Raw genomic sequence first — 26,473 nt, 5'->3', positions numbered from 1 at the left:
TTCAGAAAAATTGTTGGTTTACTATTAATTTAAAAATGGCAATGAGTTTCCTTGTATTTTTTTATTTGTACTTCATAAACTTACCTTAAATTTTCCATCAGAGGAGAATATGCTAACCCATTTATTGTCATAGTCGGCAATAATGATGTCGCCGCAAGGATGCATAGCCACTCCCGTAGGCCGCTGCAACTGTCCAGGGGACCTTCCCCGGATACCAAAGCGACTCTTGAACTGACCATCAGTGGAAAATATCTGTAATTTTCAAAAATAGTTTTTTTCACATAAAATGTATCCATGTATACACATCCATGAGATTAATGGTGGGGTGCAGATTTAAATAAATGAATGAATTTTTAACTGGAAAATGGCATTTGAGTCATTACGTGAACTTATTGCAGAAGTAATTATGAATCCTTCGCTATCAAGATCTTATAATCTTGACACTTCCAATAACATGTTTCTTTTCCACATTTGATCAGTACTGTGTCTTTCCAAAACAATCCATTATGGGTAAAGAGAATGTCAGGGCGGTTGCTGGCTACCCTCGAACAACGACACTCCAAACCATCTTGTCTTTAATGCTTTTATTGCGAAAGCTATTTACAATGCAAGAGTTTCATGAAAACATGTCTACTCAGTGCTATCAGATTCTTCCAATGGCGCTTTTCGGCTCCTGCCCCAGCAGAGTAGTTTGAGGACCCCAAATCTCCTCCCCCTGCGTTTGCGAGCCGTTGATCGCCTCAGTTCCGGGGTGAATTTGAAAGGACGCCCCTCTGCTGTTTCCCCGCTGTAACTCTCTGCTGGCCCCTCCTTCCTCGCTGATATCACAGGCTGCAGGAAGGGCTCTTGTATGCTGTCTGAGCCCTACCCCGCTCCTCTCACTTCCTCCTTCCTTTCTCTTTTCCTTCCGCTGCTGTCCGAACCGTCTGAGTAGCTGGATTTGATGGGGGGTGGCTGCTCCCTGTAAGCCCACCCCCTTACAGAGAAGAAAAAACGAGCATACCTGCACACACTGATTATTGCTGTCCGCTATTAATATTTTTCCATTTGTAGATGCAGCTACTCCCTGAAGATTTGTAAATTCCCCTTTGTTTCTCCCTTTGGTACCTAAAAGGAGATGTACATATAAAAACAATTAGGAAAGAAGTCAAGTACATGGCTGCAAAAACTCATTTCAGCCCTCCAGGTCCAATCAGCAGCTTCATCATTAGGAGTAGAGACGTAGAGTTGTATTGCACGGAAAGGGGCTTCACAATGGTTGGGGTAGAGAAAATAAACCACCCCAATATCATCATGAATATACAATGTGAAGATCAATAGGGGGAGGTCCACAGTCTCCAGAACAGGGGTGTCTGGGACTCTGGGGGAGCTGAGTGTGTTGCTCTCCCCTTTCTCCCCCACTATGGGCAGGGACTTCCGTGTGCATGAATGTCCAAGAGGGAATTCCGGCTGCCCTCAAGATAATAAGGTTTTGGAATACGCCTGAGGGATGAGATAAACGAGCAGTCCTGCGACAGACATACTGTCTTTGAATTATGAAATCCATAAGCAATATAGATGGGGTGATTCCCCCACCCATTCTCAGAAGTGCATACAACATTTACTAAATACAATACTTTTGGCACAGAAAATTAGAGGGAGAATCATCTAGTTAGAAAAGTCCAACTACAGTATGGCTAAGGCTCAGTTACAACAAACTTAACAATATTATGTGTATTTTAACAAATTAAATAGAGTGAAAGATTACGATTTTGTGGGAATGTGAAGAGTGTGTGTATGAACTTAACAATGCTTAGCTAACTTTTTGTTGCTATTTTTTAACGTTGTTAGTATTGTTCTACAGATTACAAAAGCCATACTGATTTGTTAATTATATGACATTTGCTGTAATATTGATGTTCAGCTCCTTTTTTTAGTTGATGTTTCGTTAGTAGTGTTTTGTAGATTGAAATTCTTTCATAGATGATTTGTTAATTATTTGATATGGTTCACGCTGTATCTGTGATGTGCTATTCTGTTTTATTGTGTTGTTGTTATTTATTGTTTGTAGGCCACTCTGTATGTCTATGCCACTTTTCATTCAAATGAATATCCATCGATCAACCAACACCTCTGAACTAGATAATGTCCTAGGGCGGGGATGGGAAACCATGGCCCTACAAAGGTTGCTGGACTACAGCTTCCATCTTCTCCGACCACTGGTCATGCTGGTTGCAGCTGATGGGAACCAGAACCCAACAATTGCTTGATGGGCGGGGTATAAATAATAAATTATTATTATTATTGAGCACCACAGGTTCTTCTCTCCTGCTTAGTGTTGACACTTATCCTAAAACAATACAGTTCCACGCACAGTGTTTGCAGCTGGACATTGCAATCCAAATAATTTAGAAGGCAAAGCACTCCATACCTACTCTGAAGATCAGGTCATCTTCGATGGGGTTCTCTTTCCTTTTGCCAGTGCTGTACATACTAGCTGGTCTTTTCACAGCTTTCTGCTTCACGTGGCCACTGCCAGGAGACTTCACACGCCTCTTAACTCCTTCGGTGGTGGGGGACACATCGGCCGACCTGATTACCTTGAGTTTAAACGGGCTGCCCCTGATATGCTGATCATAGAGTCTCAAGGAAAGGGTAAAGTCCCCTTCTTTCTGGACAGTGTACAAAAATTCGTAAGTGCCATTTTTATTGTCAAGTATTTCTCCGTCCGCCACACTCCCATCAGGCGTGCTGAGCTCAGCCGTGAGGTAAGCATTCCCAGATTTACAGAGCTCACCATCCTTGTCCTTGGTAGTGATGGTGACCGACATAGGCTGTCCTATCACTGTCTGCTTCAGTCCTTCACCTGTGGCCACTGTTTCAGAAGCGACAGCATTTGTGGTTAAAATAGTTCCAAGGTTATGAATGGACTTCTTCAGCCCATCGGTTTCCACTATGAAGTCCAGTTGATCATTCTCACGAGGCTGCAGTGGGAAGTCACGGACAGCCAACTCATTTAGCTTATCGCTCATCTGCTTCTTAACAAGCAAGACTTCTGTCTCAGTTCCATGGTTGAGTGCTTGGGCTGTAAAGTTGCTGCAACTCTTTATGTTTTCCTGTCCTTCCAATAGGCTATCAAGCTGAGTCTGCAGGACCTGGATAGACAGAATGCTGTGGTTATATAGATTTAAACCAAGTAGCCCCAAAAATAAATGAATGAATTCCCATCCATCGTGGGAAATGTAGAGGTATGGCCTTGAATGGAATAATGTTGCAGAAAATTTGTTGGGCTCTAGCAAAGCAAAGCAAAGCAAAGCAAAGCAAAGCAAAACAAAACAAAACAAAACAAAACAAAAACAAAACAAAACCACCTGAATAGCATTGATCAAATATGTGCTAAGTTCTCTTGGATGATTTTTTTTAAGCTTCCAGTTTGGAGAGCTTTTGTTCATGGCATTATTTTGACATAAAACTAAACTGTTATTGCTGGGTTTTTTTTGTATTACATGAACAAGCCTTGGGCCAAACTGAAGACAGATAAACTTTTTCATATGAGGATATATGGAAAACACCCAGAACAATGTATGTTAAAAGTTATTTCCTCCACTCCCCAAGATAGCGACACTTAGCTTTTGTAAGGTTTTTACAACTATTTGACTAATAATATCCAGAAAAGTAAAAAAATGAAAATACAACCAATAACTATGATACAATGATGCAATATAAAGTTTTTGTTGCCATTGTTTTGTTTTTTAATAAAGAAACACCGGAACAATTTAAAATATATCTCTGACTCAAGTGTTACATATCACTTCTGCATTTTTGTAGGGGAATTTTGTTGGATAAAATGAATTTGTGCAAGGATGTGCTGTATTAATTGTGTTCCCTTTTAACCTTACATGGTTCCCAATTAACCTTACATGGCAAACATGCCATTTCCTAGCCTCTCTCTCAGCTAAAGATTAGATTTCAGACATTGTTTCTCCCAGTAACATAACACACCCCAGAAATGAAATAAAATATGACTGAAAAGAACAAGGGTCTTACTTTATGTTTAAGGCCATAATTGACTTCCAGTTCCATGAGCAACACACTCTTGCGGACATTTAAAGTCTTTTGGAGTTCATCAAAAGTGGAATGAATTTCATCTACAATGCTGGTCTTTTGGTTGGTCAGCTGATGTATAATTTCAGATAGGAAATGAAGTGCTGTATCAATCTCTGGAAGCCTGTTGGAAACGTAAATCACAAATGCTGTTTGAAATAGAATTGCCATAGTTTTTCCTTGTGACATCATGCAACAAGATTTTTATTCTTGGTGATCACAATGGGATAAAGATACAAATCAGATTTCAAGTGTTTCTTAGAGAAATTCTGTTACAGAGACTTTATAACACAAGGAAAAGGATGGGGAAAGAGGCAAGAGAAAGCAAGCTCAGGTCCCCCTTTTGAAAGTTATAGTTCTTTATGTAACACAGTTATATAGTTCTCTCTACAGTGGTACCTCAGTTTTCGAATGTAATCTGTTCCGGAAGACTGTTTGACTTCCAAAACATTCGAAAACCGAGGGCAGCCTGCAAATTTAATTGAGAAAATTGAGAAACACTCAGCAGAAGCCATTCAACTTCTGAGGCGGATTTGGAAACAGATGCATTTACTTCTGGGTTTTTGGCAATCAAAACCAAAACGTTTTGCCACACTGTGTGCTAAAACATGCACATTGCAGAGGTGGTTCCATACCTTTTGTTGACAGCATCTAGCTGTGCTTGAAGCGAAGCCTTGTGTTGTTCTACTACATCTTTGAGAGGTACTGTGGGGTGCTCTGCATGCTCTCCTTCTGTACATTCCCGGCACATGGCTGTTTCACAAGACTGGCAGTAAAATTCCATCAGCTGTTACAGAGAGGGAGAGTGTGACTATCAGTAGAATACCAGTTTCTCCAAATAGAGGCACACCATTTTGAATACTGAGTATGTCTACTCAAATTCAAGCCCTACTGAATTCCCAGGTAAGCAGGGCAAGGATTGCAGCCTTACTCCCAAAGACTTCCATGTGCTTGCTTTTGAATAAATGTGCATTGGATTGTTCTGCTAATGCCCTGTTTACAAATCCTGCAAGCAAAAGAAGTCAACAGAATGGGATTTGTGTAATAAGTAGCCATGTGAGCCGATGACTGGAGTTGCACCATCAAACAAAATGTTTGCTTGTGATTAAAATGTTAAAAAGCAGTGATTATGTTTAATGCCATGGATTTATAGCTGTGGTTTGTATGAACCATTATGTTGAATTTTTCCCTACTTTTAAGAATCACAAATAAATACGTACACAATTTAGGGTACTTGAAATGCCAAAAGGTACACTCACGGCTGTCATGTTCTTTCTCATGGCTGTCATTTTCTCATTATTTGGTTTCAGATAAGCCTTGTCAAGCCTTGTGCTTTAGGAGTACAGTATTAAGTTACTTCACAAATGCCTAAGGCATTAGTGATGCACTCTGAATTACAAAGCAGAATGGCATCAGGTTTGCAGATAATGAGGGCCATATTTTTGGCAGCCAAAAGCTTAACGGGGAGTGATCATTGCTGCTTAGGGCTGGCATTTAAAAGTTTGCCAGAGGGAGAGAGCACCAGTTATTTTTCAAACTAAGCAAGAGAACATTAAAAGGAATTATATAAAAAGGACTCAGTGAGGCCAAGAAGCTCTTGCAGATCCACAGAAATATAAACTTTTTCATTTTACAAAGGATAAAACATTTTCACTTTCTTATTTCTAGTCTTCAACCTACAAAAGAAAAAGGACTGAAGAAGTTTCCACAATCTCTGTTTAAGGTCACTTTGAATGGCAATACTCTTACTTAGTGGAGTCTGGACACTTCAGAAAGATAAAGATATTTTGTACTCCCAAGATGGTTTGGATACCTCTTCAAGAAAGAAAGAAAGAAAGAAAGAAAGAAAGAAAGAAAGAAAGAAAGAAATAAATAAATGAAGAACTGTCTCATTGAAGGAAAGCCTGGAACTTATTGCCTAAAACTAAGATGTCATGGCCACAACAAGAAGATATAGTTTGTAAGGAGTGGACCTTACTGATCATAAATCTCCTGATTTGCAGATGAAAACCAGGTACATATGCTACCAGCCTACCTACAAAAAGGTGCATTTTTGTCTTGTAATACTGGATCTGTTTTTTTAAGTCATATTACCGGTAATTTATTTCATCAATTCATAAATTTCATACACCATTTGATTGTAAAAAGTGGTTTACAGAAAGATTTTAAAAAAATCAAGAAAAAAAATCACAATCTTGTTTTGATTGATATATTAACAGAAGGGGATTTTAGGAACAAAGGAGGACAATGATCATAATTGGAGGAGGGGAAGAGGAGAGAGCAGGGGAACATGGTGTTCTCCAGATTTCTGGTGTACAGTTCCCACCTTCCTTGACTGTAGGCCATGTTGGCTGAGGCTGATGGAAGCTGGAGTCTAATGAGTGCATAGCACTGTGTGTTACATCCAGGAGCCATAAGTGTATAGCACTGTGTGTTACATCCAGGAGTCGTGTTGCCAAGCACTTAATTGCATTTCAATTTTACGAAAAGCTTCCTAATCATGTGCAGCAATGCTCGCAATGCCGCTCACATTATATTGGCACACTTTGAATGCAAGGTAGTGCTTAGTGATGCAACAACAAGGATGCCAACCCACCAGTTCAAGTGGAATAATGACATAATTCTGCCCATATGCTCCATTTATTCCCAAGGACCCATTTTAGCATATGTGCCTGATGCAGATTTTTCATCTTTCAGTGCCACTGATTACCATAACCGGAAAACAATTGTGCCAGGTGGTGTAAAGCTGAATCTAATAATATTTCTCTTGAATGGTTTTTGTCCACATGCAGGCTATGACCTGCTATCAGAAAGGAATACCCCCAAACCTTCTACCTAGGCCAGATTAGCTAAGAACTTGCTGGGAAAGGTATTGCTTTCCCTTCTGTTCAAGGGCAGACTTGGGTAATCTTTTACAATATGAGCCCAGAATTGGCACCCCCTCTTCTCAGTTATGGAGCTTATCAAGTTTGTATGCCCTGTACAGCCCACACCGCCCTAAATCTGACGTAGTTCTGTTTTGTTTGCTTTGTTGCTCTGGAAATATTTGCTCTGCAGACACCTCCTGCAGTTCATTTGCTCCCCAATTTACCTATTATGATCTGGATTGCATAGGTCAGCCTCCCACAGCAAGGTGTTTTCCAGATGCTTCTTAGGGTCCCACCTCCACCCACCCTGATCCTTGGCAATGCTGGCTGGGGCTGATGGGGGGTTGTGGTTCAACAACATCCAGGGTGGATTTGATTTAAATCAAACTGATTTAAATCACGATTTAAATCACTAGTCAGTAAGGCTTGATTTAAATCATAGTTTTCTACATAAAGACTAATTCTTGCTGGTATAACTTTAATATGCAAATAGATGAAGATTTTTAGAATAACAACTTTTCATATTAGTTTTTTATCCCCAGTTTAATAGGTTAATCATTCATATTTGGACAACTTTACTGTTGTACTTAGGAAGGAGAAAAATAATCATTACCTTAATAATAACAATTTAAATAGATTTATTCAACTGAAACAGTAACATTACAGCATATGTTATTTGCTTAAACAAACATCCATGTTTGTTAACTAATTTGGCTAAACAAAAACAAAATATATATATTTTAAGAAACTTAGACTGTCAGCCCAGCCTACATATGAAAAACTTAAATACTGTCCACTCCAAACAATCAGAAAAATATTGTTTCTATTCTATTCACTGAACTTCTTGAAACTTAGCACTGAAGGGGTTGTTTCTGTATTCATAGGTTTGTAGAACAATAGGATTAAGGTCTTTTTCTCAACTCTGTTCATGTTATAACATTTTTGCTGTGAAGAAGAGGCATGTGATCTCTGTTGAGTCAAATTCAGTTTTGAGAACTGCAAAAGTAAACCAAGCATCTGTGATAATATCTTGTAGGCAGAGAAACTGCCCAATAATCTTACAAAAACCTCTGGAAGAGCGTGAAATTGTGAATGGATTAATGGAATTTATTTACCCAAAAAATTAAACATATACAACCTTATTCTACATTTAAAAACTAATCTTTATTTCATGATGGAATAACCTTTGGATGGTAATATATTTTCCTCAAAAAGCATTTTATTTAAAAAAAAATCAGATTTAAATAAAAAAAATTGATTTAAATCAAAAAAATCTGTTTTTTTTAAATCATTGGTTTTTATCCACCCTGACAACATCTGAAGTGGACCAGGTTGGTAAAGATTGAAAATAGACTGATGATAGGAAAGGTCTCATAACAGTGGTGGTAACGGAGAAAGAAATGGACTTTCAACTCAATGAATACTTTATTTCATTTATGGATGAAAAGAGGAGCAAAAGTAACAAGACACCTTCTGAATTATAGACAGCTGCTTTCACTTAAAACTAAAACTGATGTACAAAATACAGCTTAAATGAATTATAGAACATTAGCATCTGATCTTGATAGCCAGAAAGCACATTTACTAACCACCATGATCAATATCATGACATGTCAATGCAATGCCCTACAAAACAAAAACATAACCAAAACTATCAATATTGGGCTGACTAAGAGTTAATTTGATGTCACACACAAATTCATCCCAATTCACTCTCGAAAGCATTCAATCGATTGAATAAAATTTATCAAGCAAAGATTTATGTTGCAGAAATTAATGAATCATTTGCAAGTCCAATACTCCCCAACTATCATTTCAGGGGGAGCCATTGAAAACAGCCATTTCTCTGCCAAATAAATTGATGAAGCCTTATTTATAGGAGCCTAATCCACTTACATTTCCTTCATGATTGGGGCAGGAGAGTGGCTTCCCTGCAGCAACAGCTGTGACAGTCTCCAAGATGGAAGACTCCTCAATGCTATTGTCTGGAGTTCGCTGCAGGACATCCATCAGGTTGGTGATGAAGAAGTTGTTTTGAAGAGCAGAAACCCCTTTCTCTGGCAAGATGGACGTCTGGCGGCACACTGGGCAAGAAAGGGTTAAGCTGTGGGCTGGAATGTAGTTCTGTAGGCACCTAATGAGGATGGTAAAAAGATAAGCCAGTATCAAAGCAAAAAGTAAACTGTGCTGTCTGCGATTTCCTACTGGTAGTAGTAGAACAGAAGAGTAATCATGAACACAGCTTTACTTTTTCACATTTTGCAACTCATATCAAGAGGGAGGAACAAAACACTCTGACAGCCTTCCCAACATGTTGCCCTCCAGAAGTTATTGGATCCCAACCGCCATCAGCCCCAGCTTGACCAATGGGTGGGAGTTGTAATACAGCAACATATGGACAGCCACAGGTGGGGGTGAGGGATAGGGGGTTCTACCTAAATAAAATGGCAGTGATGTAGTGAGATGACTGGAGACAGACTAAACCGGAGAAAAGGAGGGAAGGCATTAGCGCAAGAAGAAGAGACTGCCTCCAGGCTGTACTATCAAAAATGCAACTTTTTCCAGAGAGCAGATTGTGGTATGACAGAAGCTTTGTTTCTTGCAGTGTACCCACTAATTTTTATTAGGACACTGTCATCTGTGGCACACACACACACACCACCTAAATCTGCACAATCTGAGAACAGACAATAGTGCAGAAAACAAGCAATGCATTTTAAATGCTCCTTTAAAAAACAGGAATGATTATGACTCCTGTGGACAGCCTTAGCTTCTGCTCACAGGAATTACTTCCTGACCCTACAGGACTGTCTTGCGCTGTGAAGGGTCCTCTTCTCCACAACCATTATAGGTTACAAGAGCATCTTTTCATCTGCTTGTTCTCACTCTCTGCTCCAAAGCTCGGGGGGGAAACACTGCCAAGTATCACTTGCCATTTTCATCTTACATTAATAAAAGCAACAACAGCATTATGGCTATTCGAATTGTTTTCCAGGCTCCACATCACAGGATGATGAACCATTCCGGAGGGTTATTCTTACAGCCACCTTAGCTTTTGTGAGGGAAAAGCCCAGCCTTTACTGACTTCTAACTGCTGCAGCCTGTGGTGAGGCAATTATGTGCATCTGTCACCACAGGCTGTTTTAAGCCCAGATTTGGCTTTGAGCCCATCACTCTGAGCATTTGAATCCAGACAAAAATCAGCCCATGGCGGCAAATGCATATGACTACCTTTCAGGCTGAAGCAGATTCTAATAAAAAAAAAAATCCTTCCAGTAGCACCTTAGAGACCAACTAAGTTTGTCATAGGTATGAGCTTTCGTGTGCATGCACACTTCTAATGTAATACACCAAGAAAACCTGAGCTCTTTCTAAAATGTATAGAAAGATAAGGGTCATTAGCAGCGCTGCGTTTGAAATATTAAAAAAAAAAAAGAACAAAGCAAATGCTTATGGAACATGGTAGACTAGGCAGTTTAACAAAATGAAAACAGACAAACCATGAAAAGCCAAAAGCAGAAATGGTGGAAATGTCGTTTCCACTTTCAGACAGTGCTGCAGCATTTTTTAAAATGATAAGGCTTCTCTGCTTCTTTTCCTGGAAAGGAAACACAACGTAGGGAAAAATGCCACCGGTTCAAGTTCTGCATATCTTCTAGCTGCAACCTGGTGCCCTCCATATGTTGTTGGATTACATTTTCCATCAGCCCCAGACAGCAAGGTCATGCTAGCGGGGACTGATAGGAGTTGTAGGCCAAAGTGCTGAATCATCTTTATGTTCAGATATAGCATCCTTCAGTTCTGAACTTGTTCCACTTGGAACCAAGCTCTACTCATGCTGAAGAAATCTACTTTTAAGCTAAATGGGCTAAGTTTCATTGCCTAGATTCAGATCAAATAGCCCAGTAAGAAATTATTGCTACCACCCCTTCTATCTGTAATTGTATTGCTGACATGGAAGGCCATACCTTAAAAATAAAAACAGGCTGAATATTCACAATAAAGACAGAATGGTTTACCAAAAGAGCACAGATTACTTTTGCAATGGTATCTGAATCCTGTCTTTCTTCTTATAAATCTAAACGAGCCCAGGGGCATTTTACCTTCCTACTCATTAAAAGTTTTATATTTCAGGAGAACTTGTTGACTGGATTGAGGGGTTCATTGAATTAACAGTGTAACTCTAGGCATCTGGGAACAGATCACTGTGGCAATCCAGACAGACAAGCCAGCTGCAATGCACTTTGGGTTGGGGGAAACAGAAATCATCCTTACCTCTCACAGAAAGTGTGCAGACAGGGGAGTACTTTGGGATTCTTGTAACGGTCCAGGCATATGCTGCAGATCAGAAATTGTTTGTCAATCTGACGCACCACAGGACTTGGGATGTTGGCGGCTTCACTGGCCATCCTAGACCACTGACATGTGGGTCCTGTTCTCTTTTGCCCTGCACACTGCTGAAAGGTTCAAGCAAACAACAGCCTTTTAGAAGCCGTGGGGAATTGACTTCCTGTTTTTTGTTAATACTTTTTATTAGATTTTCCAATTAAACAAAACAAAATACATTCCCACATATATTTGCCCATCTCCTTTCCATTCACTCTGCCGAGTTTGTGACTCCCCTCCCTCCCACCATTCGGTTTTCTTTCCCCTGTTAACTTCTTATTAACAATGGATCCCAGTGGGCTTCATCCTGATTCAAGATTTATAAGAAGGCAGTGTGTAGTGCTTGGAAATGCTACACTAGAAATGCTTGCTTTAAAAGCATCTGGGAAGATTGCCAAGGCAAAAAAAAACCCAACTACTACAATGCATTAGCTTCTAAAATTCATTCTTTATATTTATATCCTGTTCCCGCTATCTTCCCATCCAAGAACTGACAAGGCTAAAACCTGACCATACTTTTGTGATATCGAGTATTAGAAAAAGGGTGCCTTAACCAACTGAACAAGCTTTCAGATCAGATGAGTGTACATTTCTAATGCTATAGAATGAGCATAACTCACTGGTGGAGCACATGAGTTGCATAGAGTAGGTTGGATTTCTGCCATCACCACTTGAAAGAATCAGGTAACATGCGATGCAAAATACACCTCTCTGTTTTTGACCTTCCCATATTTATATATTGCATATATCATCAGCTACAGCTGTACACCAGTGATTGGCCATGCTGGTAGACCTCATAGCCTGCAGTCAATAGGAAGACCATCTATATCAGTCTAAATCTGAAGTAAGGAACCATTTTCATGCTGAAAGCCACATTACTGCTGCTACAGAATGTATTTTAGGGCCACATTCCATTAGCAGGAAGGTAAGACTCAGTCGCACAGAGTTAAAACACAGATCTCTTTCTCACACAGCTTTTGCCCATGGAAACAGAGGCATATATTTGACTAAGTAACTCCACTCAAATGTTATCTTTCATTTCCCCCATAAACCCTTCTTTTAGACAAAGCTAGTTAAAAATACAGTGGTGCCTCGCTAGACGAAATTAATTCGTTCCACGGGTCTTTTCTTATAGTGAAAAATTCGTCTAACGAATCCCATAGGAATGCACTGAATTGTTTTTGCCCATAGGAACGCATTAATTGAATTTCAATGCATTCCTATGGGAAACCGCGTCTAGACGCATTCGTCTAGCGAGGCAAGCTCCGCTCGAAAAATCCTTTCATTAAGCAGAAATTTCGTTAAGCAGGGCGTTCGTTAAGCGAGACACCACTGTAAGGACAAAAGCTTTCCAACAGCCTTTACTGCAGAGAAGCCAAACAGGACTTAGTAATACCAGCAGAAGAAGGCAAACATCATCTTTGCACATATGGATTGTAAGTTGTTCCTTGGATTTATGGAAAGCCTCAAACTTCAAAATGCAATTGCATCTCAAAAATTGCATGCCTGCAAAAATTGCAAACAACATAAATATTTCATTTCCATTCTACAGCAAGTGCAATTAAGCAAAATAGGCATAATACATTCAGAACCTAACAAGACACATAATGCTTATCAATAAAGACAACATAAATTCCCTATACCAGCTAGTGGTTAGCATGTTGAACTAGGAATGGAGAGAGAGACGGTTCAAACCTGTACTCAGCCATCAAGCTGACTGGACAGCTGTTACCTCGGCTCTTAGCCCCAGGGGTGGCTAACCTCTTGATGTATTTGGATTCTCAAGTCCCATCAAACCCAGCCAGCATGGCCAAAAATCAGGGATGGTGGGAGCTGTAGTCCAAGAGCAGCTGGAGGGTCACAAGTTAGCAAGGGGAAACCACATATGCCACTTTGAGCTATTGGAAGAGCAATACTATAGAAATGGAATAAATATTTTTTTGCCTGTGCACAGAAACCAACACCATTTACTATTTCCTTCTTCCTAAGTCACATTCAGGTTTTGTTTTAGCTGCAGTTGAAAAACTCGAGTAGGGGGATGAATGGATGCACATGCAGCTGCCACACCCCCAAAGTCCTCATTGACTCAACTTTTGACCTTTCCACAATCAGCTTCACCATACAGCGTAGGTTTTCACACACATTCAACTGAATTACTTACCGGTAGGAGCCTCCCTGCAGGGAACCCTGAGAACATACGGTAGAGCTACCATAAGGATGCTTTTAAGCACAGGCACCCAAACATGCCCAGAATCCTCTTTCAGGCTTGACTGGATTTGACTGGGTGGAGACGTTGGGGTGGGGCCCACTATGCAAACTGTTCAAGCCTAGTGACTAGGGTGTTTGTTAATGTTCTTATTACACAAAGAGGATATTACGGTATATTAGGCCTCCTACTATGCTGCTTTTGGGGTCTGCGAATGTTCTGATACACAAGGTCCCAGTCCAGATAAGATTTATACATACTTAGTCATGTATGTAAAAAAAGAAGACAGACAAAAGAGTTACAAGTATTGCTTTGTTCTCTGAGCAAGAAACTCTAAAAGGTTCCCACATCCCCACTTAAATTTCTACTGGATAGCCCTCTCCTAAGCATGTTTAACAAATAATAATAATAATAGGTTCAGTCTGGTTAATGGGTTTTACTCCCAAGTAAATATGTGTAAGAATACAGAAGGTGAGTTCCTAATAGCTACACAATGGCTGCATCCTCCAAACAGGGTGTGAGAGAGAAGCCATGAGCTCAAACACTCCTTTCTGCCCTGACACATGTGGCTTAATAGGCAACTTCCAGGTCTAAACAAACCATAGTTGTGCATCTTATCAACACTACAAAAATATGGTTTGAGCAAGCTCTGGCTTGGAGGATCATATGAATGCAGTGAGACCATGGATTGCATAAACTAGAACCCATGTCTCCTTGTCCAAGAAGTCTTTCTACTGTCTATAACAGATTGGTTCTTTGTTGAAACTCATATTAATGAACTTCATATGAGAAAGCATGTAACTTTTATGTTCAGAACACAATTTCTTTTTCCGGATGTTGCACAGATTCACCTGAAAAGCACATATATGATGTAGTATGTCGCAGAGGTGGAAAAGATTTGGTTTGAAAGGTCTCTGTAACAAGGAAGGTTTATAAACTGTGCTAATAATTCAGTGCAAAGCTATAAAAAGACAAGCTGTTATCTTTAAGTTGGGAAGCAAGTTCTTTTCATCAATTTTTTAGACAGGCGGAAGGGGTGACACGTGCACTCTCTGGATGAACAATCCTACACAAATTCTCACCACCGACTAAATAAATGCCTCCAGAGAAAACCAAAAACCAAATCCAGAGTTCAAGCTTTAAATACCTAGCAGCCTTTGATGAGAGATCAATGCTTGCATCAAGCAGCCTCCCAGAAAATGACATCATCATCATCATCATTCCTTCTTGCAGGTTTCTAATTATAAAAGATGTACAAAGCAGTGCCCAATTTCTAATAAAAACGGTCTTTAAGAAACACAGCGTATGTGTGTGCACGTACTGCAAGAACACTAATAGTAAGTGTATCTCAAGAGAGAAAGGAGGGAAGAAAGAAATCAGTAGTGTGGGCAGCCACACCCATCTGAAACAGAACTCCTAATAAAATAAACCATTTTGAGCTTTAAAAATAACTATCTTGTGGAGTTTTAATAAACATACTTATCTCAGAATTATGGCTTTACACAATGAAAGTATAAAGAAGATTGAGGGCAGCCTGTTCAATAGGTATAGGATTTTCAAATAAAGGCAGTGCTCCACCCAACCAGAGCTGTGATTAGACTCTGAAAGATCAGACTGAATCGCCTACCACTTATCAATGGTGAGCACAACCCAGAGGGTCTAAGCCATGCATTATGAATGAATAGGTTTCCAGGAGCAACGTTTGCAATGGAACTTGCAAGCTCCAGAACTGCAGGCAAGGGTGGGACTCCTGCTATATAAACCCTGCTTCAAAGACAGGATAAGCTATAGGTAGAATTACTCAAGCACAGCACTTCAGATGGCAAACGCAAACCAGAGAGACAAGGCTATAAAAACAGTCTATTTCATATATATATATATATATATATATATATATATATATATATATATATACATACACACACACACACACACACACACATATATATATATATATTATGATTAATAATAATCATCAGGAAGTAAGACTATCTTGTACATATGCACACACCCCTCCACATTTTTGCTTTCTCATTGTTTTTAAAATCATCTTGCTCACATATGGCTTAAATAACTTTTCTAGCCTTAAAGCATGCATCATCATCATCATCATCATCATCATCATTATGTAAAGCAAGGAGCTACAATGGGGGATGGGTTCAAAAAGGCATAACATTACTAGCCACCAGGCACAATACTGAACAAACAAATGTTCGAGACGTACCCATCTTCACGAAAAGGAGCTTAAATCAATGCACTGCCAAGGGAAAAAAGGGAAAAGCCTTTCCAGGATGGAGTTGTGTCCTGCAGTCGTCCAAATGAGCCAACCATAATTACAGTGATGTATCACAGCTGAAAGCCTCACGTGTGAAACTGTTAGAGAATTCCTGTTAGCCGTTACTAGAGACGCAGCACTATTTTCTTGCTTAAGCTAACAATGCTCCACCACTCCATGGAGAGAATCCTGGAAGTAATAAAAGGAGGCCCAGCCAAGCAGTCATTCATTTCCCTCCCCCCACTCTCCGGGTCACTGACAAAGTGGGAGACCCCCCCACGCCACCCCACCCCGAAAGAATTCCAGCCAATCAATCTTTATTTAGTACATCTTTCTCACTCAACCCTTAGCTGAAAGACTGCAGCAAACCGTGCAAGGGATTGTGGGATAGGGATGCAGCATAGAGCTGCAATGAGATTTGCCGGGTGGATTTTTCCCTTCTTCCTCTTTTCTAGCCAGCAATCAGCTGTTTCAGGGCTCAGATGCTGGTCTGCTGAATATGGTCTATGGAATGTTATTACAGGATTAGCAGGCAGAGAAAGCTACCATTCTAGTTCGGCTGCAAAAGACACACGTAAGTATTTTTCTCTCGACACTGAAGTATAGATCCAGTACTGATGCTCTGATTCAACAGACATTTATTTGGAAAGAAGTATTATTGGTTTTAATGGGATGTAATCAATGAAAATGAGAGAGGGAGAAATCTCTAATCGGCTTCTCCCTGCTGCTCATATTTTTACGTCATGTCCCCCATGTTTAATGTGATAATCCTTTTGTATCTGCTTAATGTGCAATGTGCAGAATAAGATGAGGTCACCAATTTGCCCCAAAGTGTACTAAGTTTCTAAGTACCAGAACCACCAACCCCTGATATCACCAAATATTTCTCAACTTAGAGGAAGCAAATAAGACTATTCAACTTCATCATGAAGTTATGCACATGTTGCCTCGTCTCAGGAGGACCCCAAATTTAAGCAGCCTAATTTGAACACAAAGTATTTGCCAACATTTTTTAAAGTTCCTTTTGGAAAGTACTCAACAAAATTGAGCAAGGGAAACAGAAACAGTGAGTTGTATCCAAGGCTATGCGAAATTTCAAGAATGCAGTGGGACTTTCATTTCCTCCCCTGCTTTTGTGCATCTCAGATTTGCTCCCCCAATTTCTAGCCTGTGGGTCTAATGAGGCATGGCACAGGTCTTAATATGTCCCATGAGGCAGTTTTCCTGAAACCTGTGGCATCAGGTGTGAGGGTGGTTAGGAGATGGCTGCAAAGTTGGGAGATTAAAATGAGCTCCCAATTGTTCTCTTTCAAGCTGCACTGACAGCAAGTTCCAATGGGAACTCCCTAACACATGGGTAGGCAAACTAAGGGGCCGGATCTGGCCCAATGACCTTCTAAATCCAGCCCACAGATGGTCCGTGAATCAGCGTGTTTTTACATGAGTAGATTGTGTGCTTTGATTTAAAACGCATCGCTGGGTTATTTGTGGGGCATGGGAATTTGTTCATTCATTATTATTTTCCAAAATAGAGACCGGCCCCCCACAAGGTCTGAGGGACAGTGGACTGGCCCCCTGCTGAAAAGGTTTGCTGACCCCTGCCCTAATGCAACCAAGGTGGTTGGATTCAAACTATGCCCACAAGCAAACTTCAAAGGTGCTCCATGTCTAGTTTCCTACTCCTGCTATAGACAATATGACAGCTTCCTGTGTTCCTGAATCTGCTCTTCAATTAATGTGGAAGTACGGTAGATGTTCCAAATATAAAAAGGGACCTCCATGCTTTTCTCCAAATATTCCTTGGAGATCGGTACAAAAAACCAGAATCAAAAATAGAAGTCCAGTTTTCAGACAAACCCAAATTATTTATAGGAGTCAAAACCAAGAGAGACTGCAAAGGGGTTCCAAAAAGGTCTCTCCAAAATGGATGAACGGGCAACAAAATGATGACCAATGTTCAAAATTAGCATAAAGGGATGCACGATTTGTAAAAGAAAAGAGGGTAAAAGAACCAACAACAACTAAACTATATACTTATAGTCTGAACTAGTGTTAACTAATCAGAAAAATAGACATTGGAGTTGTGGTGGGTAATTCTCATTGTTTTTCATTTTAAAGTAAAAGCTACGGGATCCAGTCCTGCATGTTGGTAAAGTAACTGTGCGTGAACGATAGAGAAACTAAAGAGAGAGAAAAGGAAAGAAGGAGAAGAGAGAAGAGAAGATGCAAAAGGGGTGGAGATTGGCAGGCGGAAAGGGGTAGTAGGAGAGGAACAAAGAGATTGAAGAGGGGCAGGAAGAGGGCAGTTAGATAAGGTAGAAGTTGGAAGAGACATTATATCAAGGTAGTGATGACAGGGAATAGGCATAATAGAGGATCAGGTGCTCTCCAATGCATTTCCAGGAAATGCTTTAACAAGGGGAACGTTTAAGGATCATCAAAGCTGCTTGGAACATGTTTTCTGCTGCTGCTCTTCTATGGAGATGGATTGCACCAGTGAGTCACTGTACAATAACTAATAGTTCTCATTTTAAGATTTTTGAAATTAATTCACAATTGAAAGAAACAACATTTGGTGTATTTTAGCACAGAGTACATTTTCTTCAAAGTTAGCAACACTTTAGAGAACTTGGTTTCTTCTAGGCCTTTTGAAACCAGTCACTATATTTGCCTTTCAAGTATAAGCATTTTGTTACTAAATAATTAAAATCTGGTCCTTAAAGACATAGCATCTCTCTCTCTCTCTCTCTCTCTCTCTCTCTCTCTCTCTCTCTCTCTCTCTCTCTCACACACACACACACACACACACACACACACACACACACACACTTAATCTTGGCTGGCCCACACATTCTTTCATTTATTTAGCAGGCACAATTATAATTATTCACACTATATTAGTGACTATGGTCTAGCTCAAAAGAAAAAAAGAAATGAAACCATACACCCCACAACCACCAATACATATACACTGGTTGTTTAGGCATGCTTTTTCTCAAGCTTAGGGTTTTTCCTTCCTGCAGGAGGACTCTGTTGGAATACTGAACATGCTTTGCATCCCACACAACTAGAAGGGATTCCAGAAGCATATGGCTAGTGAGAGCTAATCCCAGTAAGGGTTACACCATCAACTTGGGTGATGAGCTGGGTGCACAGATCAGGAAAGAAAGTTGCTATGTAAGGATTGAAGAGACCATTCACAATAAGTGCTTCTATTCCTAAAGCTGGGGGGAAAGGAAGAGGGATATTCAAAAACCTTCCTACTGCCCTATTCCTTCCACCAATATTCAGCAATCTTCCTAGCTCTGTGAATTATTTGAGGACATACCAAATAGCGAAGCATCCTGCAAGGCAGAAAATCATTGCATAAAGTTTGAAACACCAAATTTTGGCATGGTAGCAAGACTCGCATGGCCTTCTGAAAATCCTTGTTTTGTAAAGCATTTTGAGTTGCCTAATGACATATGCTATGACCCAAAATACCCAGGATGCTAGGCAATGCAGTCACTTGATAGTACTGAGAGTTCATAGAACAGTTGCTTGAGTAGCATACTAAAAGTAAAGGGTATTTAAGTCCAGTCTTATGACTCTGGGGTTGTGGCGCCCATCTCGCTTTACAGGCTGAGGGAGCTGGCATTTGTCCTCAGACAGCTTTCCAGGTCATGTGGCCAGCATGACTAAGCCGCTTCTGGCAAAACCAGAGCAGTGCACATAAACGCTGTTTACCTTTCCGCCAGAGTGGTACCTATTTATCTACTTGCACTGTGTGCTTTCGAACTGCTAGGTTGACAGGAGCTGCGACCGAACAACGGGAGCTCACCCTGTTGCAGGGATTTGAACAACCAACCTTTCGATCGGCAAGCCCAAGCGGCACAGTGGTTTAACCTACAGCACCACCCGCGTCCCTAAGGGTTGGGAAAATAACACAATCTAAATTTGGACCCATGTCACAGACCAAAGAATTTTCAGTACATGTTACATTAGTGCTTTGGAACTTTCAAAAACAACAAGGCACAATGAACTACAGTGGCACCTCGCAAGACGAATGCCCTGCAATACGAATTTTTCGCAAGACAAATGCGTCTTGCGATCTGATGGTGACTCGCAAGACGAATTCGTTTTGCGAAAAATTCATCTTGTGAATTGTGGTTTCCCATAGGAATGCATTGAAATTTAATTAATGCGTTCCTATAGGCAAAAAAAGAAATTTCAATGCATTCCTATGGGAAACCGTGATTTACAAGACAAATTTTCCGCAAAACGAATTGACTCACGGAATGAATTAAATTTGTCTCGCGAGGCACCACTGTAGTTAAGGCAACCCAGATTCCAACGTGACAGCAAAAGGCCAACAGCAGTCATTAAACATAGGACTCTTCCACTCCACTCCACATGAATGAGAGCCAACCCACCTCGCAGATGAAAACTGATACTATTAACAAACAAGCAGCCTGAAGTTACACTACATGTCACAAGTCTAAAGTTAGGCACACACTTTCTGTTTTTGTTTACTGGGTCTGTAAACTACTCTGAAGTAGGCTAGGTCAGCAAGCAAGGTAACAGCATCAACTGTTTAGTTTATTATCAGTAAAGCAAAATCTAATTAGTTCTCTCTATACATATCTTATGTATGGATATAAAATAAGCAGAATAGGTACCGGTAGTTATGCCAATTATATAGGCTCCAATTCAGAGTCCAAAGTGAGATGATGAAGAAGAAATAAACCAGAACGTACCGGCAACTACCGGTATATATATTTTATGCTCTGTCATTGTGATACATGATAGTATAACATGGACAAACACTGGTATTAATTCTTGGAACAGGAGACTAATTTAATAGCAGAAAGGATGAATGGGATAATTTGTCTACAACTGGTATATTGCTCACAAACCATCACCACTACAAAGCTGACAGGCAGGGTGATGCAGCAGGAAATTAAAGGTGAATCCCAAGATGCAGGTTGGAATTAAAAGGTGACTCCTGAAAAGGCAGAGGATTACTTGACATTCAGGTAGCTTCCGACTCGACAATTCTCAATTTGTTTTTCCTGTCATGGAAAACCAGGGCAGACTATGAGCCTTTTGTCATCTGATGCCTCCCATGACATTAGAGCATCAAAGAAAGCATCATGCCTGCTTGTTTATAAACTCACCCAAGTAATAAAACCAGCAGCTGGGACAGGAAGTTCTAGAAACATCCTGCATATTTTGCATGTCCTGAGATTAGCCCTCGTCTTAATTTAGCTATGCTTAAAGACAACACACTGCAATACACACACAAAAATACAGGGCTCACTCATCCAGGGTACAATTCCTAACGCAATTCAGAAGGCTTTGGCAGTTTTCTTCGCTTTAGATGCCTTAGCATTAGAGTCTGAGGATGCCAGGCTTAAATTAAGACATTTGCTTTTTATTTGCTTTCACATCCATTAGGTTATAACCACCTAGGACTCTGAATCTAACAGGTTTTGTTTACTTATCCCAGAAATCTCTGTGTGCTTGGGACTGACAGTGTGAATGCTGGGGATTCCTCTTCCTCTGTGTCCAAGTGTGTGCAAATGTCAACGACAAGATACAATTTCTGCACTACGTTAAGTTCTTGAAAGATGAAGATGAAAGATGAAATTGGTGCATTTATGTCACCAAATTGGTTGGTTTTTTCATTAAGTTTGTTGTTGCAAAAATGTAAGCCTGGCTGTCACAGGCGCGGTTGCGGCTACTCTAGAGTAATGACTCCTCCAAGCGTTGTCTTTTCATGCTTTTATTTAGTGCTGATTATTTACAGTGCAGAACAGTGCTATGTACATGTTGTCAGTTAGGGGTCAGAACCTCCGAATGGAGGTTCGCGTGTTTTCTTCCAGCAAAGTAGTCTAGGGATACTGAATCTCCGCCCCCGTCATTTCCTGCGCAATTCCGGGGTCGGCGGGATCGGCCTTCTTCCCTTGCCTCCCACTTCCCTTCCCACACTAGGCATGGGCTCCGCTACCTTGCCTGAGCCTCAGTCACTACTTCCTGAGTCGCCGCTGGAGATATCTCCCTCCCCACTAGCCCTGCCTGTAGCTTCTGTCCCTCACACTGGCCAATAATTTTGTGAATGGTGTATTGTTCTTGTATCAGTTATTATGCCAGCTCTTCCAATCACATTTTAAAACATTTCACTAGTAAATGAAATGGAGATGAATTGGGCTAAAAAGGAGATAATGTGGGAAAATCTCAGTTTTAATAGCGGAACACTAACCTAGTATACTGAAAAGGACTAGTGCGGTAAGTTTAATGCAACTTGCAGCAATTGGGAATAGTGTGACTCACTTCTGAGCAAGCATGCAAAGTATAGCAGTCAGGCCCAGTTCACACACATTACTTGGTGTGGAGACTGCTGCAATGTCACTACTGTATTCCCAACCAGTTGCCAACAGAGATCATACACACAAAGTGGCTGAACATGATTAGAATTTTTGTCTCTACTAATGCAAAGTAATCCCAGAGTGGCAGGGGAAACCCAGCCAGATGGGCGGGGTATAAATAAATAAATAAATAAATAAATAAATAATACTCCCCACTTGCCTTTCCCAGCCAGGCAAGGAGAGGAGTGTACCAGCATGGATGCAGTGCCATAGCTGCCAGGGGGATGGGGACTAGTGGAGTTCTTTTTTTTTTAATTAATTTTTATTGATTTTGCATAATAAGATTTTACATAATAACAAAGACCATACACATACATAACATATTTTTCACATTCTCCTACCCCCCTCCCAGAGCTCTCTCCTCCCACAAGAGAACCCCCCGAGAGGAAGGCAATCAAATGTGGTTCATTTTATAGTTGGGTCTCTATCCACCTCCCCCCTTCCCCCCTGAACCTCCCTCTGCCACCAAGAGGTCCCAGGATGGCAAGGATAGGAACAGGCGAATATCCACCCAGCTGTTGTCTAACTTTAACATTCAAAAACGATAAGAAAAAATAAAAAATAAAATAAAAATAATGACAAAAAAAACAGAAGAAAAAAATCCACAGCGTATGATAAAAATAAAAACAAAACACATAACATCAAAAATTCAAATCTTATCTAATTTCCTAAACATTGTCTATTGGGCTTCCCCAGACCCCCCCCCTTTGTTGATTTTCATTTGCCAACTCCATCTTTACAGTTTTCACTATTTACCAACCATTCTAATGTCATTTAATTTAAAATTGTCCATTTAGCCAATTAATCAAATTATCAATAATTTTTTTATTTGTTTACTTATATATCTCCTTCCATTCCCCTCCTTCTCCCCACACCCCAGAACTCTCCCTGCCACTGAGAGCCTCCAAGGTACGGAAGATAGGAAGAGATGGCTCTTTTTCCAGCTGGTTCTCCCCCTCCCCCCTCCCCCCCACTCCGGGAGTCCCCCTCTGCCACCAGGGAACCCCAGAACGGAGACGACCACGGGAGGAGGATTAGAGAACCCCGCTATCCCATTATTCATTCCCAGCTATACTAATAATCTCCTTTCAAATCTAAAAAGAAAAACACACACATCTCTATTCTACTTTCCCTCCCTTGCCTAAATTTTCCTGCAAGAACTTTCATACTTTCATACTTTTATAAAATCTATATATCATTTTCTTATTCCATTTTAAATCTTATATTCTAATTTTAGCTTCTTCCCCCCCTGTTCACGGCACCTCCCTTCTCGGATCAGCAAATTCCATGGTCCATAAACCAGTTTCAAACCATTTTAGCCAGCCTTTAAACAAGAAACCTTTTTCCATTTACCCCACTCCCTTTCTGCGAAATTTTACATGTCCAAATTTTCCATTCCCTCGCTGTTGCCCCTTTATTGTTTGTATCATCCACTCAATGTAGGTAATCCTCTCCCACGGTCTTTGTTCCCTATGGGTATTCTGAAGTCCAGACATAATTTCTGCTCCCCCTTCCATGGGAGCGTCATTCCCCTGATTCACGTGCTCAAAAACTTTTTCCTCTTTCTTCTCATTGCAGACTTCCTCTTGATCCAAAAGCTGACATGTTTCTCGCTTTCCTTCTGTTTCTTGTTTATTCTCTTGTTCCAACGTTTTTTGTCCCTTGTCCCCTTGAAGAAGTCGATTTGTTTCCTCTAATTGAGCAATCTGTTTATGTGTTCCAATAGTAAGTTCCCATAAGAGTTTCAGAGTTTTTTCTTTAAATCCAACTGTGTAATCGTATGTTGACATTTTTGTACTCCTCTCAAGGACAAAGTGCAATCCCAGAGCACAGGAAGTGTTAGCATTTTTCATTCGATCGCCATTTTTCCAAACTGGTTACAATGTATTCAGAAATTAAAATCCATTACTTGTTTCTAAATTGTAATCCAAGGGAGTTTTCGTAAGCAACTTTTACAGCTCAGTTTATCAACATTGTTTCAGAACTCCCTATTACACAAATCTTGCTGAATCCGTCAGGACCGCCGATTCCAGCGGTAGTAAGAGACTCTTCTCTCTTATTAAATCTCACACTCTCCCCTCTACCTTGTCACCAAGGGGAATTTCAGCACAGTTCTTGCAGATGCATAGATATAACAAATCCACAAATGACTTGGCAATGGGTATTTTCTTAACTGTTTCCACTTTCAATCAATATGGGGGAGATCGGCTTCCGTTTTTTAAATCTCCTCCCGCTCCAAATTTAAGTGTCCCCCCCCAAATTTTTTTAGCCTTCTTACTCACGGTAATCTATTTTTTGAATCCTTTTTCTTTGGAAGTATTCAGCGCTCTCCGCCTCCGGAACGGAGCTTCTCTTTGCGAAGGCAACAATGGTGCTCAAAATGGCCCCGCGACTACAACCCTCCTCGCTCTGGAGCTCTTATTAGAGCCTACCAGAGAGTTGGGGAGTCCGAATTGGGGCTCCGCTGAGGCTTTTCGTCCCTATAACGCTCGATATAGGGCTCTATGGGGTGCAGCGTCGCCCCCACTGCTCCCCCCCCTTGCAAAGATGGGCTGCCTCGGAGATCGAGACAGACCCCACTGGACGGCGCTGGCGCTAAACCGGAAGCCGGGACTAGTGGAGTTCTTTGTCCCGAGTGAATCCTCCAGGGGGCGTCATTGAGGCTCCCAGCCAGTGTGTGTGTGTATGCAAATGCATAATGGGGTTGCAAAACTGGGTGAAATAAAGCCTAGTATTGCCCCTGATGGACGCCACTGCTTGAAGGCATGCTAATCCCATGGCCAGTGCACTTTGCCTTGTCTCCCAGTTTTTCTTCAATCTTTGGGGATGGGAAGGTTGTGGGGATCACCACACAACTGCCAGTGCAGCTTCCACCTACTTCTGCACCTTCAAAGTTGGGGTGGTGGGGGAAAGCTGCAGATTTACTGAAGCCTGACCATTAGACTTGACCATTAAGTTAACCCCATTCATGTGACACATGGTCTTCAGTATGAGGGGAGAAGCAGTCATGATACAGCAGCTGCCATGCAGCTGAAAACAGTATCTGGACTAGGCCTCACTCCCTATTAAATGTGCATAAATAGACCTTCCTGGAACCATCCAACCCCACCCCATGTTTCATTCTCTTCTAGTAACTTGGGCTTTCAGTGTGCACTGAAAGTCAGAAACCAAAAGTGATTTCCGAAGTTGTGTAAACAGGAGAAGCAGACTGTGATAAAATAGAATAGGGCAGACTGTGATAAGCATATCCACCTCCTAGCTTGGTTCCCAAGGATGGGTAATTATTTGGCATGATAAAAGGAAGCATTCCTGTGATAAGTGATTGCATAGCAATGCATCATAGTAGTTTCACACATTATTTATAGCAAGCAGTAATGACACTCTCATCATAACAATCACTTAACCTTTACATCTGACTGGATTTGACAGCTCCCCCCACCCACTGCAATCTCAAATGAGCCTAGTTTTCTAAAGGCCTAGTCATTGTATGTTGCTTATAAGGTTACATTCTGGCTAAACAAAAAAATTGCAGGTTTTTTTTTTTAAAAACTCACCTAGTACAGGCACCCCCAACCTTCGGCCCTCCAGATGTTTTGGACTACAGTTCCCATCATCCCTGACCACTGGTCCTGTTAGCTAGGGATGATGGGAGTTGTAGGCCAAAACATCTGGAGGGCCGCAGGTTGGGGGTGCCTGCTAGTATGTTACAAATTATATTAATTGTTAACTGTGGATATCAGAAACTTGGGGATTCTCACTCACTGACTTCCCCTGATTCAAGTATTGTCAACATTCAATGAATGCCAACAGTTTCCAGTTGCTATCTGCAATAATATTACTGCTTGTATAATAAGTTTAACGCAAGCAGTTAATTTACAAATGTTATTAAGACTATGTAATGTGCTCACAGAACCTCTGATCCAAACTCATTAGAACACCAAAACCTCCTTTCCTCACCTTTCTCTGTTATTTCCATCATGTATGCCTATAATCCTATTATGTGCTTATCATTTGAGATCCAAACACCTAGCCTAAGTAATAAGGTCGAAACAAAATAAAAAAATTCCTTCCAGCAGCACCTTAAAGATCAACTAAGTTTTTATTTTGGTATGAGCTTTTATGTGCATGCAGATGAAAGCTGATACCAAAACAAAAACTTAGTTTACCTTTACCTAAGGTGCTGCTGGAAGGATTTTTTTTATTTTGTTTCGACTACGTCAGACCAACACGGCTACCTACCTGTAACTAA

General features: G+C 40.7%; 1 protein-coding gene across 6 annotated transcripts in view; it reads right to left on the bottom strand.

Moving 5' to 3' along the window:
* The window catches only part of TRIM2 (tripartite motif containing 2), a 59,483-nt gene that overhangs the window by 14,402 nt on the left and 18,608 nt on the right, over nt 1-26,473 (bottom strand). For 4 of the 6 annotated variants that reach the window (XM_035112110.2, XM_035112111.2, XM_035112107.2 and 1 more), the window contains exons 2-8: nt 11,226-11,407; nt 8,847-9,084; nt 4,719-4,870; nt 4,027-4,207; nt 2,411-3,134; nt 1,004-1,107; nt 85-252 (exon numbers count right to left, since the gene is read on the bottom strand). In XM_035112110.2, coding sequence (XP_034968001.1) covers nt 85-252; nt 1,004-1,107; nt 2,411-3,134; nt 4,027-4,207; nt 4,719-4,870; nt 8,847-9,084; nt 11,226-11,359 — 1,701 coding nt within the window. In that variant the 5' untranslated portion in view covers nt 11,360-11,407. Of the gene's footprint in view, nt 1-84; nt 253-1,003; nt 1,108-2,410; nt 3,135-4,026; nt 4,208-4,718; nt 4,871-8,846; nt 9,085-10,450; nt 10,549-11,225; nt 11,408-15,766; nt 16,090-26,473 lie in introns of those variants that run through there. The other 2 variants (XM_035112108.2, XM_060278662.1) reach the window with 2 other exon arrangements.

The sequence above is a fragment of the Zootoca vivipara genome, chromosome 9 (assembly GCF_963506605.1).
Source record: "Zootoca vivipara chromosome 9, rZooViv1.1, whole genome shotgun sequence".
NCBI lineage: Eukaryota > Metazoa > Chordata > Lepidosauria > Squamata > Lacertidae > Zootoca > Zootoca vivipara.
The sequence above is the reverse complement of the archived record's forward strand: the minus strand, read 5'-3'. Positions and strand labels throughout refer to the sequence as shown.